The sequence below is a fragment of the Anomalospiza imberbis genome, chromosome 17 (genome assembly GCF_031753505.1).
Source record: "Anomalospiza imberbis isolate Cuckoo-Finch-1a 21T00152 chromosome 17, ASM3175350v1, whole genome shotgun sequence".
Lineage (NCBI taxonomy): Eukaryota > Metazoa > Chordata > Aves > Passeriformes > Viduidae > Anomalospiza > Anomalospiza imberbis.
Window position 1 is genome coordinate 8765386 of NC_089697.1, and position 20086 is coordinate 8785471.

At 48.5% G+C, this 20086-nt stretch overlaps 1 protein-coding gene across 3 annotated transcripts; it reads right to left on the reverse strand.

The window, feature by feature from the left end:
* Positions 1-2938: 2938 nt before the first annotated feature.
* LOC137484217 (DEP domain-containing mTOR-interacting protein-like) lies at positions 2939-19336 on the reverse strand. Of its 3 annotated transcripts, none has more exons than XM_068207920.1 (9): positions 19234-19336; positions 12828-13006; positions 9159-9282; positions 7737-7915; positions 6939-7124; positions 6434-6574; positions 6072-6142; positions 4341-4445; positions 2939-3216 (listed from the first exon to the last, which is right to left on the reverse strand). In XM_068207920.1, the coding sequence occupies exons 2-9, from the start codon at positions 12862-12864 to the stop codon at positions 3091-3093; spliced, it is 969 nt and encodes a 322-aa protein (XP_068064021.1). In that variant the 5' UTR covers positions 12865-13006; positions 19234-19336; the 3' UTR covers positions 2939-3090. The 3 variants fall into 3 exon arrangements, with proteins under 3 accessions (XP_068064021.1, XP_068064019.1, XP_068064020.1); XM_068207918.1 differs by having other exon boundaries at positions 19208-19336; XM_068207919.1 differs by lacking the exon at positions 7737-7915 and having other exon boundaries at positions 6939-7096; positions 19208-19336.
* Positions 19337-20086: the final 750 nt, after the last annotated feature.

The following is a 20086-nucleotide window of genomic DNA, read 5'->3' on the forward strand; positions in this document are numbered from 1 at the left end:
CCAGCAGTGCTGCCCCAAGCCCTGCACCAGCTCCAAGCTTCCTAGCTGCAGAAATCCCCTTCTTGGGATCGCCACACATGCCCCAAAGGAGCACAGCCCTCCTCGGCATCCCTGCAGACCCAGCCCCGGAGGGGAAGAGGGCACAGACCTCTCGGAGCGGCGCGGCTCCCTGCAGTCAGCCGGGACGGGCGGCGGGTCCGGCTACATCCTGCGAGTGCGGGAGAATCATCTGCTCCTCGGCGTGATTAAAGAGTTCAATTCCCAGGCGTCAGGAGGGATAAGGAAGGGGAGGGAGAACACAGGGAGAGGGATGGGATTCCCCCCACCTCCCTCTCCGCATGCACGGCTTGGCCCCTTCGCGCGGCCAAATAAAGCGTGGAAAGCAGGAGGCTGCTTCTGCGGGCAGCAGCAAACGGCTTTTGGGGGCTTTGCTAATGAAATAAAATAAAATCCCTGTCTGGGAGGCTGCAGGCTGATTTCCTAGAACGCAGCAACAAGTCCTGGCTCCCGCCCACCCTCAGAGTGCCCGGGATGAAGTCAGAGCTCACATCCCATTAATAGCTGTGAGAGCCCCGCGTGTGCACTGGAGGGGAGCTGTGCTCCGTTTGCTTAAGGAAATTAAGCACATCTGTAAGTTTTGCAGGGCCAGAGGCTGAATCATGAACTGGAGCTCCTCAGCTGTGGGACCAGCCCTGAGCTCCTGCGGGAGGGATCCTCAGCACCAGGAGCTCCTGGGAGAGACCCCCAGCTCCCTGCCAAAACTTCTTCTGGACAGATTTTGTCCTCGTTGCCAGGAGGGAATGACTGACAGTGACATTCCTCGTTACAGAAGCCAGACTTTCAGCTGCATCTGCAGGGGCTGTCAACATCAGTCTCCCATCTCAACTGAGGTTTAAGATATTTGCATTGCCATTCAGCCGGAAACATGGATACCTTTGGAAGTGTCAAGTTAAACAGGAAAAAAACCTCATAGTTTTCAAAATATTTTGCACATTTAACAAACATTTGTTAGCTCTTTGCAGTTTCGTTTTATAATCTTGTAAATACTTAAAGCATCACAATATGTAGACCAAAGGATAACACCAAAGGGAAGCACTTAAATAATAGAATTACAGAAGGATTTGGGTTGGAAGGGACATAACAGAGCATGTTATTCCAATCCCTGCATGGAATGAACTCCTTCCACTACCCCAGGCTGCTCCAAGCCCCATCCAACCCAGCCCTGAACTCTTCCAGGGATGGGGCAGCCACAGCTTCCCTGGGCAAAAAGTGGGTAACTAATCTTAAAACAAAGCACAGAGCATTTTATACCCCGTGGAGAGAGTGTTGTCACTGCCCTTTGTGTAAATACCACAAATTACCTCTTCTGTAATTCCTGCTGGGTTTCTGGTGTTGCTCAGAGCTGCTAGAGTTTTCTTTAAAAGTAGAAGGAGAGAAAGAAATGAGCACTTATCTCCTGTGCTTTCAAGGAATTCAGACACAGAAATAAAAATTCCTGCTCTGACACAGAGAAATCTGGAGCTGTTTTCAGTGTTTGTGTTCAGGGTGTTGTTTCCTGACCTGCCGTTCTCAGGGTGCCCACACCATGCCTAAATCTTCTGGATTTGACCTTAGTGCAAGCCAAGCACTCTGGGTTAAACCTTTGGGACATCCCAGACACCCAAACTCTCCCTAAAGAGAATTTAAAAAGCAAAGAGGCAGATGGAGGTTGCTGAACTCGTGCACTGAATGCTACAAATAACAACTGTGAGTTTGTTGAGGAGATGGTCTGGTTCCACTTAGGGGCTGGAAGGACCCCAATTATCAATGCAAACATCTTTGCCTGGACCCTGATCCAGGAATTCTGTGCTCCAAGTTGTCCCATTACCTCAGCACCAGCACTGGGGGAGCAGATATCCCTTTATACCAAGGGGAAAAAGGCAACCAGCAGTACCTGGCAACACCTGATGCACAGCTGACACCAGATTATCCAAGAATGTCAACTCCATTCCTACACAAATCAAAATTACTATCTTTGGCCTTTTTGGGTGTTTTTAAGGCTTGGTTTGTGGCCAAAGGAGCTGCTGAGGACCCTGCCCTAAGCAGGAGTGCTGACAATCATCCTGTGCACAGCACAGCAGGCTAATCACAAACAGGATGCTCTGTGAGCTGGAAAGAAGGAAACCTCCCTAATTTCTTGTTATTACCTGTTTATCTATATTTAGTTCCTTTTCAGGGCAGTTTGCAAGGAATATTTTGCATTGGCTGTAAATACAGCCATCCTGCAAGCAGCAGGGGACAGGGGGCTGGATTTTGGTGGCTTTTACTCATTTTTGTTCCTTCCCAGTGCCAGATTCAGACCAGGACACATTTCCTTTTGGCCACACTCTGGTGTTGGTCCCTCCTTTACCCACTGCTCCCCACTAGGTTGGTAGCAACCCATGATGTTGGGGATCTCTGCCTGCCTCCTTGCTGAGGTGAAGCTGATTAATGAAATTAAGCATTATTAAGGGGTGGGGACACAAAAAGCACAGTCATGGAAGTGTCACCTTTTCAAGAAACAGCTGGGAACAGCAACCAGCCCTGTCTGTGAGTGTGGCTAAGCCAGGAGAGTAGCAGGAGCCTTAGACTTTACAAGGAACACACATTCCTGTATACATTTCCTTATTTTCTTGACAGAGCCGGTGGCACAGCTTATGGGGCCATCTGGAGAGCACATTGTGTTCTTGGAAGAGTGCACAGACAGCTCAGGGCAGCTCAGACAGACTCGCTTGGTATAAACTTCTTGCTGCTTACCAGCTTTGCCACTTGCCTCACAGCTTGGCTAATGAAGTGCTTGCTCTAAGGTGGGCTTCATTAACTGCTGAATTCTCACACTGGCACTAAAAAGGAGCTGCAAGAGCTCAGACACCCGAATAACAGGTAGAGACAAATATTTCAAGAGCATAAAAATCCAAGATTTGTCCATTCGAATGTATTTATTTGAAAATACATCAAAATGCCTGGGTAACACATCACAGTGAGTGGTCGAGCTTGGTCCCTCCCCACAGTCTATCCCTGCCAAGTGGAGAGTCCTTCCTTTCCAAACAGCAGGGGCAGGAGACTCTTGGCTCATTCAATGGCTTCCATGACTTCCATCACCAGAGTCCGGGGTCCTGTCATGATGAGGCTGCTGATGGTCTGATAGTCCAGGTGCAGAACATACACCCCATTCACTGAGAAAACAAACTGGCACACCTGCAAGAGAGGAGGGACAGCTCACCTCCAGCCCCACAGCACCTCCTGCCCGGATTAACTGGAACCAGAGGCTGTGATGCAAATAACTCGTGTCAAAATCCTGGAAACCCTGTAGCTACACCAATAATCACAGTGCTGCAATCACTGTGTCATAAAAATGGGACCAAGAGGATTTAGGCTGTGAACTAACAGAGGAAAAAAAGACTCATTTGTGAGCAGGGGCTCATTTCACAGATGGAAATGAAACACAATATTAACATCCAGCAATTTGGTAGCAAATGAGATTAGGTAAGTAGAAATTACCAGGCTCTTGAGTAAATGAAAAAAATTCATCCATCCCCTTCCAATCCTGCCTGAAGCAAACAAGGAGTCACACTGTGCCTCTGAAGAATCCCATTGTTTCAAATATTCATGTGACTTTAGACTTATATCAGTTTTTAGAAATTACTCCCTTGCTGCTGGAGTTTCTGTAGGGAACTGGGAAACTCAACACTTCTTTCATTCGTGCCTAAGACTTCACACCAAACTCACATGCCTGGGCCTAAAGTGAGTTTCAAGCTCTAAGTTCATTTCTCCTGAACTGTAAATACTGGAAATTACTTGATGAATCAAATCAAGGAATCAATTTAGTATTATTAAAGTTTTGTGTATGTGGAAAACAGCTCAGTGCAGAAGTCCATTGCTAATAGCAGGGAAACAAAATGCTCAGGAGCTGAGTATTTCAGGAGCTGTGATTCAGGACAAAGCTCTGCTCCTTGCCTGCCTCCCTGGGGTTATACAAAGTCACTGGAACTGAACTGGGAATTCTCTGCTTTGTTTTTAGTACCTCAAACCATTTTGACAGTTCCAAGGTCTGGCACAGGGATGGTTGACTTTTGACAGAGTTTTTTCAGTTTTAGCTGCCCACAGCCCCTGTGCTGCCTTGGAAAAGGCAAATCCTCTACTCTGCCACCACACACCCGGCACTCCATCCCTCCCTCCATCTCTCCCAGAGCTCCATGTGCCCATTCCATCAGTCTGATCCCCAGGGCAGGAGGTGGGAATATGGAGGATGTGTTCAGCCCAAAAAGCTCAAACAGGACACAAATCCTGTCTCCTGTTTATTGCCCATGAGTAAGAAGTACCTTCATCCCTGCAGCAGCAGCAGGTCCTCCTGGGTCCACTGCCTGGATGTGGCAAGGTCTTCCTCCTCGAACCACAAACCCCCAGCCCACTGCATCCCCCACAATCTGCAAGGAAAACAAAAGGTGTTTAAAAATCAAGGAATGGGCTGGAGAGAGGAGATGCAACAGCTCCTAGAGAGACAGAGAGTTCATGATCCTAACCTGTTATGGGCAGGAGAGAAAGGGCTGTGCACCAAGTGAGATGCAGAACTGATTCATTGCTCCCTGCAAAGCTGCTTTCTGATTAATTTCCTGTCAGCCTGTGCAGGAAAGAGAATCACAGGCAGCATCAGGCTGAAGTGCAAGGCATGCCCCACGAGCACGCTTGAGAACATTCCCAGGGCACAGTCACGGCGCCCTTGCCTTGGCACAGCAGAGCATTTCCTGGGTGGAAGGGCTGCTCTTGCCTTGCCCCACGCTGAGGTCAGCCTGCAGAGCAGTTTGCTGTGGTACTGTGGCCCTCTGAAGTGCCCAAAAGAGAAAAGGAATTCCCAAGGGACCTTGCACATCGCCCATATAAATAAATAACAGCAACTGCAGAGCTAAGCAGGAGGAAATGAGCCATGAAAAGCCCAGGCTGGCAGAGTTGAAGGGCAGGGCAAGAGCGTTCAGGAGGAGAATGAACAGCACGTCCTCAGACATGCCATGCTAATCACCAGCTTGATTTTTCTTCCTCCTTCCCACCACTTTGTACAGCACACTTAATTTGGGAACCTGATCCACATTTCCTGGTGCCAAACCAGCATGGCAAGGCAGCCCTCACACTTCCTACACTGCTCTCTGTGAGATTGCCCCTTTCAGAGGTGGGCAATGAAGGGGTGAGACACAAAAATAGCCAAGTGCAATAGGATCCACAGGGCAGGAGCTGCCTGGCAATATTCCCACCCACCAGGCCTGATTTGACCAGTCCTACAGCTTTAGAAATAATTTAAAAAGCAAAAGCCCCAAACTCGAGTTGTCTGCAGCATCCTGGAGATTTGTCCATGTCAAAAGCCCAACCTAAGGAAGGCAAGAGTGGCCCTTGGATGCTCCCCCCACCCAGTGCAGCTCCATCAGATGCTGATGGATCAAATCAACACCCTGATCTGCAGAGGGACCTGAAAGATGCACAAAGCTGTGCATAAAGCCATGTGACAGAGGGTGAGTGTCACAGTCCCAAGTGTCACAAGACATCCTGATTCTACAGCTTGCATGGAGCTGGATGGAACAGAAATTACAGAATATTAGAATGGGTTGGATTGGAAAGGACCTTAAAGATCACCTCATCCCACCCCCTGCCATGGCAGGGACATATGCCACTATCCCAAGGTGCTCCAAACCACATCCAGCCTGGCCTTGGACACTTCCAGGGATGGGGCAGTCACAGCTTCTCTGGGCACCCTGTGCCAGGGCCTGACCAACGGCAAAACATTTCCAAAATGGGAGATTTTTTCTGGCCAGATTTTTTTTTTTTTTCCTGATCTAGCTCATGGATATACATTAAGCTCTCAAAGGGGATGAGCACATTTCCACCCACAGGAATGAGTGAAGACATTGATCCCTAGAGAGTCACCCACAAAAAGGCATGATGATGTGACAAGCAGTCAAAGCTTTAGCATAGAGAGGTCAAAGCAGCCAACAGAAAGCCACCAAAGAGCAGGCAGGGAGCTGGATACTGCTGGATTAGCACTGCCATTCCCAATGGTCACTCACAGTCAGCGTTTTCTTGACATAGGGGGCCCCAGGGGACAGCAGCTCCTCAGTGGTGACGGGTCTCTTTAACACTAGAGCAGAAGGTGACAGATTCCATCAGAATCAAGGGGTTTGTACAGTAAAGTGCATAACAAGGCAGCCTGGGGATGACCCTGGGCTGGAAAACAGATGTTAGAACCACAGTTCCTGCACACAGAAACCTTTGTGCTCATCTCAGTGGTTTTCCAAACACAAGCACAACTTTTCAAATCAAGATGCTGAGGTGAGGCTGAGGGGTTTGATGGGTTTGGACCTGGGCTGGAGCCCGTGCCCTGAAGGAATAGATGGCTCCCAATAAAAACAGGCAATGCAGAAGCCCAGACCTGACTTGGGGTTGCACTCAGCCACAGGAGGGAATACCAAGGTGGGAGGAGCACTGAAGTAGGTGTTGGAGTTTCCAGAGAGGGAAGTGATGCTGCTCCTTCGAACTGCTGAGACAACTTTGATCTCCTTGTTGGTCTGGACTGAAAGACGCACATAAAAAAATTTCTATGAAAAAAAAGAGTAGTTTAAAATAACAAACTTCCCTCCAAACCTGATCTACACTTGAAAAGTATGTGTGCACAGAAGAAGGTATTTAAGCTTAGAAAGAGTAAAACCAGCTTCAAAGAAAGATCAAGAGCTGATCTGATGCTAAATTGAGTTATTTTCCTGGGACAGGGGGCTGTGCTAGAGACTGTCAGTGCATCGTGACATCCACCACAAACCAGTGGCATGGATGTTCACTTCATGGGATGCCCAGAGGAACCTCTCAAACCCTGCTGGAGCGACATCCTCATCCCTGGGATACTCTGCTAATGTAATCCTTGCTTTCACATCCACGGTTACCAGAGAGGAAGCTGCTGTTGCCTGGCTCTGGGTTGAGCTTGCGGAGGCAGAAGGGGCTGTCGGGGCTCTCGGAGAGGGCACGGGAAGAGTTCTCATTGAGCAACTCCGTGAGACGCCGCCGCCGCCGAAAGTTGATCCAGAAGTGGTAGAGGATGTCACTGTCAAAGAAGTGATGCCGATTGGAGACTAGGAGAGAACAGGGGAGGAGGGAGAGGCTGAGGGGGTGGAAAAAGATATGACAAATATCCTGAGGGACCCTCATGAATTGCTTTTAATGCCCCTGTGCTCTACTGCAGCTTTTCTGCCTGCTTGGGAATGCTGCCTGCAGGGAGGGAGGAACAGCAGGGCCACCCCCCTAGAGGTGCCGTCTCCCAGGGGTGCACTCAGTGCCACAGCCCTCCACCTGCCCCTGTCCCAGCACACTCAGAGGACTCCCTGCCTTCCAAACTGGAAGTTTAATTATAGCAGGTGGATATGATCTCCAGCCAAGAGGAGCTAACCATGACATCCTCACGCCCCAGCCCTCCAAACGCAGGGGTGCAGCCCAGCCCTGTGGCTGGTGGCTTTGAAGATCTGAAGAGCAAGAGCTCAGATTTCATCTCAAAGCCTTTGTGGATGGTAAAGATTGCTCCAGTTTCAAAGGTCACCAGCTCCAAACATAGAACTAAAAGGCTCCATTGCCATCTCCAAGTGGGCACTTGACCAGCACTTGTTGCATGGCATGAATGGGGATTTGTTCCTCCACAGCCACGCTCATCCCTCGCTTCCCACCCCGGCTCCAGCCAGGCCCTGGCTCACCATGCTGAATGATCCCGTGCTCCAGCAGTGCCCGGCCCAGCTCCACTGCTTCCTGCCTGTTCTCCACCTCTCCCTCCTGAATGAGCCAGTCGATCATCTCAGAGCCCAGGAAAGTCCTCTGGTACTTCACCGAGTTCTCCTCCCTCACCTTCAGGATTGACTCTTCCACGCTCACCAGCCTGGCACAGAGGTGGGACAAGGCTCCCGTGATGCCAAACATCCCTGCCAGTCCCCACGGGAGCTGCAGCCGGGCGAAGGAAGGCCGAGGGAAGTGGGCAAAGCTTTGCAGCCAGAACATTCCTGCCGGGGAGCAGCGGGAAGGGAGGGAGGAGCACGGAGCTGCAGTCGGGCACCTGGGTAAATCTTCAGCACAGAGAGGCAGCAGCTCCAGCAAAACCAGGTGGGCTGTGAGCTCAGCTAAAGATCGCAGGGAAAGCCAAGCAAGCGACTGAGTGTGGGTAACACGCGGCAGACAGTCCCAATGCAAGGACAAGGTGGGTTTCAGTCAGCAGGTGCTCCGCTGGCAGCATGTGAGAGCTAAATGCAGTGTCTCCACGAGAGGGTGCAGCCAGCTCAGCCATCAGACCGCCGGGATGCTCTCCCCGTCCCACGGTCCCTGCTGCGCATCAAGAGCAAAGCACAAGGGATGCACATCGGGCAAAGGGGCAGGGACACACCCAAAATCACCACCCGGCCGGACGGAGGGCTCTCCTTCAGGGCCAGTTTGTGACTCGCACTGCCAGAGGGGGAGGATGTGAAACTGTGAAGAGGCTGTTAAAGGCAACAGGTCCAGAGAGTGGGCTGGGGTTAAACTCTGGAAAGGTGGCTTGGATTTAGAACCAGAAACAACTGACCCAACGAAAATTAAACACTTGGAGGTGGAAGGAGTTTGCTCTCTGGGAATAACCTTTTCCATTAAAAATTTTGCAAATTAGGCTAAGAAATAGCCTAACTTAGTCTATGAATGGCCTAAATAGACTAATAGGCTAAGAAAGGGGCACAGACCCAGGCCCACGAGGGTCCTGAAAGTCCCATACCTTGCTGATTTTGGTGCGACATAAGTCCTAATACAGCTGGTGGAAGCAGCTCGCACAAGGAGGCTGGAAGAGGGCTGGGAGTGGCCACTGGATGTGCTCATGCCAGGAGCACTCAGACTTTACTTCCCTGTACCAGATCCCAGATCCTGCACGTGGGCTGGAGCCCTCAGAAGCACCCATGAGTTCATAGTAAAGCTCCAGAACCATGCCCTGGCTGTCCTGCAGCTGTGACAGGGCTCGGGAAGCAGCATTGCCCAGCAGGGAGTGCAGAGAATGAAAAGCAGAGCCAGTGGGAGCTGGGGCTCCCAGCTGCAGGGCACCAGCAGCCAGCACAGCCAGCAGGGCACAGTCCCAGTGCCCCAGTGCCAGGGGAGGACTCACGTACTTCTCATAAAGGCTCTGCCCTCGCAGGAACACCTTCACGTCCTTACTGAGCGGGAAGGTCCCGTCGTCCTTGCGGAAGCGGTAGAGCAGCTTGGCATCCTTGTAATCCGAGTGCTCGTCACAGACTGGAGGGACACAGGGCAGGGACGTCAGCCCGTGAGGGCACACAGGGCTCACCTCAGCAGGGCGTTGTCTCCAGGCTAAAAGCTGTGAGGCCTTCGTGCCACGTCTCTCCCTGTGCCCCTCGTCCCATGGAACAATCGGCATCCGAGCTCTCGGTCCCCAAAAATTACCTGCTCGTGAACACCTGAAGCTCATGCTGGTGGGAGAGGTCAATCCCAATGCACAGACATTGGCAAAGCTGGAGCTGGGGTCTGCATTTTGTTCCAGACACTAAAATATTCACTAGAAAAAGCAGGATTTTTTTTTTTTCATTTAAGTGTTAACATTTAGATTTTAAAAGAGGATGAACAGAATTGCCTCAATCAACTTTTTTTTTTAAAGCTACAGCCACATGTAAGCAGACTTAGAGGACAGAGGAAAAAAAGCACACTGCACTCAAATGCCCATATAATTACCTCTGTCTATCAAAAATACTCATAAGCTAAAAAAAAAAAAATGGCACAAACTTTTCCACATCATTTTGTGTCATCTGTGCCCAATTCATTTGCATGGCAAACTGACCTCAAGAGAAAATTTCCCTCAAAGCCAGATGCAATACAACTGGAATAATTACATCTGTATGAAAAGCTTCGGATTCATCTTGGGGATGGGCACACAGTCTGTAAATGCGTGGCTTTATAGTTCATGTAACCTTTAGCAGGTAAATATTTGGGATACCAAATTTTTCACTATGTGAGATAAACCTGTCTGAAACAGACTCCTAGAGTACAAGTAAAAAAACCAAAAAAAAAAAACCCCAAAAAAACTAAAACAAAGACAAAAAAAACAGCCCAAAAATCATAGCTCTTAAAAGTTAACCTGCCTTCAGCTGTACCTGTCTGAAGCAAGAAGAAGAAATTTAAATGGTAAAAAGAAACCCCAAACAACAAAAACAACAAAAACCAGAATAAAGAATATGCCTGGAAATCAAATAAAATTAGTCAAAAGGAAAAACCACAAATGTTTCCTCACTAAAGTAACATCATCCACTAGAGTGAAATTCAAAAGATTCAAAATACTTCTTGTGAAAATTTTAACTCTTTTTCATCCTTCTGAGCAGACTGGCAAAACCACATTCCCCTTCAGGTGAGCAGCAAAATGCCAAAACTTGTCAGATTATCTCGGGTTCATCATTCCTGCAGAGCTGCTGTCTCAGATGCAATCAGGACTCTAAAGCCTGTGACTCACCAAGCACGAGGGCAGGATGAGAAAGTTGCTTTAAAAACCTTTTTTTTTTTTTTAATGAAAGTTTGCAGCCTCATAATTCCAAGGAGCAACTATTCCAAAGCCATTACAACCAGGAATATAACAAAAAATCCTACAGGACTGTACCCATAGAAAACCAAAGCAGTTTTTCTATCTAAAGACCAATTTCAATGTGTTTCCAGCATGTAAAAGAACAAAAGTTCAAAGCACACCAGACAATTAAGAGGCAGCACGATGATCTTCATAAGATAATTATCTGGATGCCAGTGGAGAAGAGGGCAAACAGTTCAGCCAGACAATTGCCAAGCACCCAGCACTGTGCTGCATTAGCTGGCAGCCCTCTTTCCACAGGACTAACAAAATTAATGGACACAAGGCAAGTTGGAAAGTCCAACTTCCGTGTCCTGCCGGCAATTGTCACAGGAGCAGGAGGGACATGTCTTAATATGCAATCAAAACAGGGCTGGTCCCCAGTGCTGCACAGGTTTAATTAACTAATGGATTTATTTAAAACTGTCAGCTGGAGAGATGGAAAATAATCAGGTGTAAGTGTTAATGGTTAACTGAGAACTCCCTGCTTCAGCTTTTTGTGATAAAGCCCAGCAGCAGTTTATTTTTATTCAAGGCAGTTTAATGTAAAGGGCATTACCTTCAGCAAGTAGCAGATGGCAACAGGGAGTGTTTGCATTGCAGTGGTCAAAGGCAGCTATTTTTGGACCCCAGAGAAGAGGGGGGAGAAGAGGGTTTGGTTTGGTGTGGTCATCATCTGCTTCTGTCTCCTTAGCTACATCCTCGTGTGACAAACCAGCACCAGCTCCAGGCAGCCCCAGCTCCTGTCCCAAAGCCCTGGGAGCAGGAGAGCTCAGCCACAGCCCTTCCCACCCATGGCAGAGGTGTTCCAGGGCTGTTTGAGAGACTGGGGGTTTTGTTCCTGGCTGGGCCTGAAAGCCACATGGACAGGAATTGCTTTTTGCCCATCTGAAGCACAACTTGTTTTCTGTTGTTATGTTGGGACCAAGGCCTGGACCTTGCCCTGCAGCACAGAGCTCAGTATGTGACCTGAGTTAATTCAAAACTCCTGAAAGTTCCAAAGAAATTTTAAAAAGAAAAAAATCCTGAGTACTGCTAAGAGCTGGGCTTGAGCATCAAGCTACCTTTTCTCCATGCTTCCTTTTTTTTTCCCTTCCTTTTAAAATTTCTTTTTAATTAGGTTCCACAGACAAGCCTTTGTAATGGCAGCACACACTTAAATCCCAAGGGAGGCTTTCCTACAGGATTGCTTCAGCTTTAGGTTCACAGGTGTCAGATTAAATTTCCCTTGGAGTGATGTGGACTGCACAGCCCTCTTTGTCCCAGCATGAGGAAACTAAGGAGTACCGGGGTCTTGTGGTGCAGATGTGAAATGTGCTACAATTCACCTTCCACTTCTGCCTGACACAGACATGAGCCAGACCAGCTGCTGTACAAACACCCACCTGCCTGGGTACAGGAATGCAGGTCAGGTGTTACCAAGCTTGCTTTCAAAGAGGAGACACTTTAGACGTCATTTTACCAGTGCACAGCCCAAGCCTCTTCTCTGGTGGGCAGGGAACTCACAGAATTCACAGAATGACCATGTTGGAAGAGACTTTCAAGATCGTCGAGTCCAACCCAGCCCCAACACCTCAACTAAACCCTGCACTCAGTGCCACATCCAGGCTTTGTTAAACACACCAAGGGATGGTGACTCCACCACCTCCCTGGGCAACCATTCCAGAACTTTATCATTCTTTCTGTAAAAAACTTTTTCCTAATATCCAACCTGTATTTCCCTTGCTGCAGCTTGAGGCTGTGTCCTCTCGTTCTGTCAGTGCTGCCTGGAGAAAGAGACCAACCCCACCTGGCCACAGCCACCTTTCAGGAGTTGTAGAGAGTGATGAGGTCACCCCTGAGTCTTCTTTTCTCCAGGCTAAACAACCTCAGCTCCCTCAGTTGTTCCTCACAGGGTTTGTGTTCCAAGCCCCTCTCCAGCCTCATTGCCTCCTCTGGACACACTCAAGTGTCTCAATGTCCTTTCCAAACTGAGGGCCCAGAACTGGACACAGCACTCGAGGTGTGACCTCACCAGTGCCGAGCATCTTGCACATCCCCCAAAGCAGCACAGCTTCACACCCATCCAGCCCCACCCAGCCTTTCCCAGCCTCTCCAGGAGCCCTCCCCCGTGGCGGGGTGGCACACAGGGACTCCTGCATGCTGGGCTGGGTGACACAGGGGGTGAGGAGACGCACAGCCCCACCCTGGGGGTGGCAGGAGCCCCACACACCGTGGTGGATGATGTAGTGATCCATCAGCTTCTGCATGAGGCGGATGCCGGTCTCGCGGTCGGGCGCTTCCTTGTGGTCGATGAGCCAGTCCGTGAGCTCCTTGGCCACGAAGCAGTTCGGGTACGTCCTCAGGTGGAACCGCCTGTCCTTGATCAGCTTCCCATCGTGGAGACGAAGCCTGGGGGGAAAGGCAGCCACTGAGCACAGCTGGGCTCGCAGGAGAGTTTGGGTCTGATGCCCATATCTGCCCAGCCTGGAGAGACCACCCTGGATGTGCTGGGGCTGGTGCCGAGCAGCCAGGAACTGATCAATTCAAGCAAACCCCTTGGCACTGCCAGACTGCATCAGCCAATCCCAGGGAGCCTCTCCACCATCCCATTCTCCCCTCCTGCCACCACTCAGGCTGCCTGAGCAGATGAAGTGTGACCCATATTGTCTTTTCATTCTAAACAAGCCTCTAAAACCCACAGCAGCCAACCAAAGAGGGTGAAGAGGGGACAAAACTCAGAAAAAAAAAAAAAAAAACAACAGCAGTACATGTATTTGTTATCTTGGCATGATTCTGTGTCTAGTTCTCTTTCCCCATGGCCACGAAAGCAGGAATAAATCTGCCCCCAGGACAGGCCTTACTCATAACTCCAGGTGGGAGCGGTAACAAGAGCCCTCCTTTCTTCTGTCCAAGCAGAGTGCCAGGTGGATCCCAGCACTACCTAATCCCTGTACCCACTAACCCACAGCAGCAGTGGACAACAGCCCTGGCATTTTCTGGTTCCAGCTGGGATTGACTGGGACAGAGTTTACCCAAAACCAACCCTTCTATCCCAACAACCCCAATGTTATGGCTGGTCTGCAGCTCGGATGGAAAGACAGATGGGGGAAGGTCACTCAGGTGAGCACAGCTTTGACTTTCAAAAGGACCTTAACAACTAAGTGAGCCACAAGGCACAGAGTTCCTCTGTGCTCCAGCCAAAGCCAGCCCTCTTTGGCAGGAGATCTGTCCAAGGGCCAAGCTTTTGCCCTGTAGCCACAACTGTCCCCAAAACACTAGTGCTGGAAAAAGCCCAGTGTGTGCGGCAGGCTCCGAGGGGAGATGTTAATTAAACATCTCTGTAACCCCAAGATGGTTTTTGTTTCAAATTATTCATCGCAATTCCCAGGTTTGCCCCAGGCCAATGAGTTTTTCTAGGGTATTAAACACTGCAGCCTTTTGTTATTTCATGCCTCACGTTCTTTTGTTCTTTTTGGAAAAGTTGTGCCTGTTGGACAACACTTTTAGGTACCTCACAAGAAGTTTGAATATCCTAAAAAATTCTCAGCTAATAATGGATTATCCTGTATTGTAGGATTTATAAATACTAAGTTCCTCAAACTTATACCATCAAATGTCTTGTTAGAAGAATAATTAGTAATTGATTGTTGCAATTAATACTGAGAAGTTGACAGAAGTTTTCAGACCTTACTGCTAATTAAAATACTAAACCAAAGATTCATGCAGAACCAGCTCCTGGCCTTGCCTTGCACAGACCTCCCTCGAATCCTGAGGTCCATATCCAGCATTTCACTCTTTACCTGGAAGGCTGATTCCCACATGTGACCAGCACTCGTCCTGCAGATGGATTTTACCCAGAAAGAGCAGTCCACAGACAGCTGCCTGGCTATTTTTAGAGTTTTTTTTTTTTTTAATTTTTTCTTCCTTTATTTCATGGTCCACTGTCAAAACGCAACCAGACACAGTCAGCAAGGACTGCAAACAGAGGATCTCCACCCATGGAGGAAGACACAGCCAATTTTATGTGTTCTCTCCTTCACAATCAAAAAGTGGGAAGGCACTTTAGAGGAATATTTGGTAAAGATAAGAAATGTTTCAAGAGTGCTCTATTGCCACCAAGAGTCTACAGGAGTCTATATAAAGAATATATATAGTCTATACATATAGGAGTCTATATATAAGAATATAATTATATATTTACACTCACACACACCCCCTACACATATAACAATACATAGACCATAATCACACAAGGCCTGAATAGAAACTGGTTAGGAGAACACTATTTCCCCTATTTTATTCCCTTTATTTGATCATGTTTCAGAATACAGAAAAAACTGCACAGATTTTGAAGGAGATAAATAAAATTTAAAAAAAAATACAAATCAATGCTGCTAAGGCCTAAAATTTAAAAATACACTTATTCTGAAAATATTTGATTGGGAGCAATTGCCAGGACAGGAAGTAAGTGGTATTTCAGCACCTCTGGAGCAGCATCTTGGACCTTTAAGGGCTGTTGTAAGCCTGTGACGAGTTTTCCCTCTGTCCTGCAGACTCAGTGCAGCGGAAGAGGCTCGACTGGAATGTCCTTGCAGACTTTTCACTTTCCTCTTGTTTACTGTTTCCTGTCAACCCTGAAGAGACAAACTTTGTCCTTCAGCCACAGGATGTAGCAGCTCTCGTGTGATGTTACAAAAACAAAGCTTGTGAAACCATGAGTGGGTTCTAATCATGCTTCCAGATAAAAAGGATTAAGGAAATATATAATAATATGCAATATTATGAGTTTTCTAGATGGCAAAATCCACCCTGTGGACATATTACTTCTTCAAAAGGGAAAAAAAAAAGGCAGAATAAGGTCAGGATAAAACACTTGCTGGAACATGAGAATGGGCTCTTATGAAACACTCCTGGCTTGGCAGGCAGAGCCTCCACGTGCGTTTGCTTTGAGTAGGTTGTGTTGGGTAAGCAAATTGTTTCTTTGTCAAGGTCCCTACAAAGCCATCATTATTCATCCTGGGTAACCTTGTTGAAAGGGACATCCAAACAGAAGAGAAATAAACTCTCCCTCACCTCCCATGTAAACAAACCTTGAGCATCTCAAATGACAAGGTGGATATTTCAAGGATATTAATTCCAGTTCACATTGCCACAGGAGCTAAGCACAAATGAATGGCCTTGGAAAGATGCATCATCCAAAAGATCTATTCTGTTCCTATCTTCACAGGAACAAACAAACAAAAAAAAAAATTAAAAACCCACCAAAGCAACAAACAACTAAGTGCTTACTAAAATGCAGCAACAGACACAGGAGTATTTCTGCAAAGCAGCTGCTGCTGGAGAGGCACATTTACTGCTGCAAACACACTCAGCAAAGCCCAGTTTGCATCATCCCCAGTCTGAAAAAGCACCAGTACATCTGGGGACAAGGAATGGCTTTGCATGCCTGTGACAGCCCAAAGTAGTACTGAGATGTTTCATTTTCCTTGTATTTAAATATAAGTATAGGATGACTTAAAATCTCAGAAAGAAATCCCAGGAAACACAAGTCTTCTTCCCAGTCCTCCCTTTCACCACTGCTAGAAATTTAATAATTTGCTTTTTATGGTCATTCTGACCATGAAGTCTCATCTTTGAATAATGCTCACTGTTCCATCAAGCAGTGCCCCATGATTCCTCAAGGAATTAATGTTCTCCAAAAGAGATCCAAGTCCAACAGAGAGCCACCAAACCTCCTGCAGACAAATCACTTTTGGGCAAGAATATAAATTTTGGCACGTTCAGCCACACACCTTTAGTGAGCCCAATTTCCAGAGCATCAAAGAATAAGCACTTTATTTAACAGCACTTCAGTTTGAGAATTCAAATAAAACACTCGCCAGCTCTGACAGTTTTGGACAGTGGCAGAAATTGCAATTTCATTCTTTGTAGGAAAGAAGCTTCCTTCTCCTCTCACTTTTCCTGTGCAAGATATAAATTGACTGAGGATATTTTATGTTTAGGAGTGATTAATGCAGCTTAACAGAGCTATTAGAGCACAGCTGCTTCTCTTGACCATGGGAATACCCAGATGAGAGTGCACCGGGGCTTGTCCATACTTGAGGAGCTCTGATTACAGCAGGGTGTGAATGCAAAGTGAGGAAGCTGCTCCAGAACCTCTCTGTGTAGATAAGCCATTTGTTGCAATTAGAAGTGACTAATTGGGCCTCTCTTACAGAATGCCACCCAGGAATACACAACGCCCAGTAAAACCAATGTGATTTTCATGCAAGTTTATATGTCTGACACAAGAGGAATGACAGCAGACGTGAGGAACGAGCCTGAGCCAGCAGCTCTGTCAGACTTAAGGCCAAAATATCAGTGAAAATTTTATTTTTGTCTTTTTAGTGAAGAGAGACTCAAAATATAATTTTTTTCCCCCTCCCTGGTCCAGGCAGCCGTTGAAGCAGAGGGGCCCTGGCAGACAGGCAAACCCAAACCACAGTGGCCAATCTCCCACTGATTCCTCCAGAATCCACTTCATTCCCAGCCATCCACACAGAGCATTCCTCCAGCCCTCACTTGTGCAGCTATTCCTGGCTGGGAAACACATCCTGACACTGAACAGACTCACCCCTCTGGCCAAACCAAACTCTGAGGCATTTGCAAACTTGCTGGGAAGCCAAAGAACTGTAACGATGGAGCAAAGGTTTGTTTGGTTTAATGTAGTGGTGGGGAGGCAGGGCAGGAAGCGGGGAGCAGGGAAAAACAAATGTTTGATGTTTCATGTGGATACAGCAGCGTTATTTGCTGATGGAGGTTTACTGAGTCAGGGCAGCTGCAAGGCTCCTTTCCATGCCTCTGTATTCCACATCTAGGGAAAAGCAGGGAAGGACAACATGGACATTTATCCCTGTCCATCTGCTGCTGTCAGACGCATCACCCAGCCTCTCTGCCTCAGTTTCCCCATTGGTCTCCACCGGTTATCCAGGAAGATCTATACCACTAACTCTTGACCTGCCAGGCTGTGAGATCCCCAAAACACAAGGGAGAAATTCAAACTCTGTGTGTTCTGCCTCACTCAATTCTCCTTCCAGCCAGAGGTTCAGTGGAAGGAGCAGCCCAGCTCCAGGCTGGTGTCCATCTCCTCATCTTCGTCCCCAGGTTTTACACCAACAGCTCCTTCCCATCCTTCTGCACCAGGAACAGGTTCCTGCCCAGACCAAAGCAGAAGGATGCAACTGCTGTGTGCCCAGCCCCAGCAAAAGGACCCTCCTCCCCCTCACTGTGAACTCTCAGATTTTGGGAGCTCCCTAAACCAGGAAACTTCAAGGCACTGCAGCTATGGGAATAAAAATAAAGAAGAAAAAAAAAGACAGATATCCCCAAAACTACATAAACTTTGGGGTTTCTATTCAACTTTAGCCCAGTGTGCAATGTACTGGAAGAATTCTGTTCACAAACAAATTTACTCTATCCCCTTCTTGTGCTTAGAGTCACAATCACCAAATGGTCCAGGGCCTGATCAGCTCCTGTCCTGCAACAGGTATGGGGAAGTCACATCACCCCCCACATATGGAACACAGTTTTAACACACAGCTTGAGTATTTTATTTTCTCTCTCAATACCTGACCTCTTCCTTTGGCCTAGGCTATGAAGCTCAATTTAAGCTTCAGTCACTCCAGATAAGTTACTGGAAATATAAATATGAATAAACCTGCTCTGTTCCTTGGCTGTATGTTCAAGATGGGGCCCCAACCCTTAGGTGGAAGTTATCAAACCTTGATACAGTACAATTAATAAAGCTAAATCTAACAGTGCTCACTGAGAATGGACAACAAACTACACCAAACTAATTTTAGGGATCTGATGATAGCACACTCTGGCTCTGGACTATTTACATTATCAAGGATATATTTCCTATTTTCCACTCACATTTCATAACAAGCCAGAATAGCTCCAGATACAAATAAGCAAACTGCTCTAGAGCTAGGAAAGCCCACAGTCAGATGCCTGGAAGCAAGGAGGAGGTTCTGACCCCACATACACAAGGAGCACATTTTCTCAGCCACACATTGCATAGGAGAATGGATTTCTGTCTTCATAAGAAGAAAACCTTCAGAAGCTGCTGAAGAACAGGGACTACAAACCAGCAGAAGTTCCCAAAAGAGACTTTCAGGGAAGGGAAAATCTAGTTCAGGCATGTGGCACCCATGGAATGCCCTTCCAAGTCACCCCCAAAGTCTGAGCATCCCCAGAAGTGCTGCTGTCCTCATCCAGCCAGGGTCAGGGACCTTGTGGGGGCTGCTCAGTGCCACCACACCGCTCTCCGTGCTTCGGGGAAGGTGGAATGGGACAAAAAAATCTGCTGCCATCTAAACTCACTCGTCAGTCCCCTGGTACCTGGGGGTGAAGGGTGGGAGACACCAGAGAGGAGCAGCAGGACAAGGTATAACAGAAGAGGACCTGGCTCAGCACTCTGGTAGGTGAAGGAAGGGTCAGCAGGTGCTGGAGAGGGGAACACCCGCACCTGGGGGAAAGAGCTCGTTGTTCAAAGGTAAAGCTCTGAGCCTGCTGCTAACGGGACACAGCCCGGAGCCCCGGCTACAGGAGGACCCCAGGACCTCCTACCTCAGCTGCTCTCCAGCAATCATCACCTCAGCCCTGTAGTGGTGCTCCGTGGCTTTCTTCTTCAGGCTGCTGCTCAGGCTCTCCATGCCGGGCTGGCGATGCTCCCCTCGGGCTGCGGGGGGAAGATGCTGCTCCACGGGGCAGGTAAGGCAGCCCGGAGCTGCTGACTGCAGCCCCACGCCGGTCCCTCCCTCCCGGCAGGCTCCGGAGGAGGAGCCTGCTGCAATCCCAGCCCGGCTCCGCCGGCTGCTCCCCCGCCGCGAGCCGGGAGCTGGCCGCGATGCTCCCGGCGGGCTGGGACAGTGTCCCCTCTGCCGGGGCATGGCTCTGGCAGGCTCCGGGCACTCACGGGCTGGAGGATGAGCCAAAGATGGACAAAGCGGTTCCTTCCTTACGCTGTAACCTTCCTGCGGGGGTTCAAGATGTGCCGTTCCCCAAGGCAAGCCGAGTGCGTTGCTCCCATCTTCCTCCCCGAGGGCTCTCTGCCTTTCCACAGGTTGGGATGCATCCAGCACCGTGGTCAACACTTGCTAAAAGCGGATTAGAGCAGCTTGAGGCCTCCCTCTGTGCAGGAGCCACCGGAGAGGTTGGATGGAGAAGCACAGGCTGTGAATAGCAAGATCTGGCACTGGTGAGTCTGGAGCTCTGCTGGTGCCAAGCTGACACTGATACCACCTCTAAGTGTGCCTCCAGGCACTGGCACCTGCCTCAGCTACCACCCATCATCCCCTTTATTAGAGGAACTTTCTGCAAGGCCAGAGCTCACCTGAAAGTGATGGTGACCAGCAAAGGAAAAGGCAGAGGAAGTGGGATGTGGAAAGGGTTAATTGCATCCATCACTACTGTCAGGTTCCTGTAAAATCATGTTTCCATCAGTTC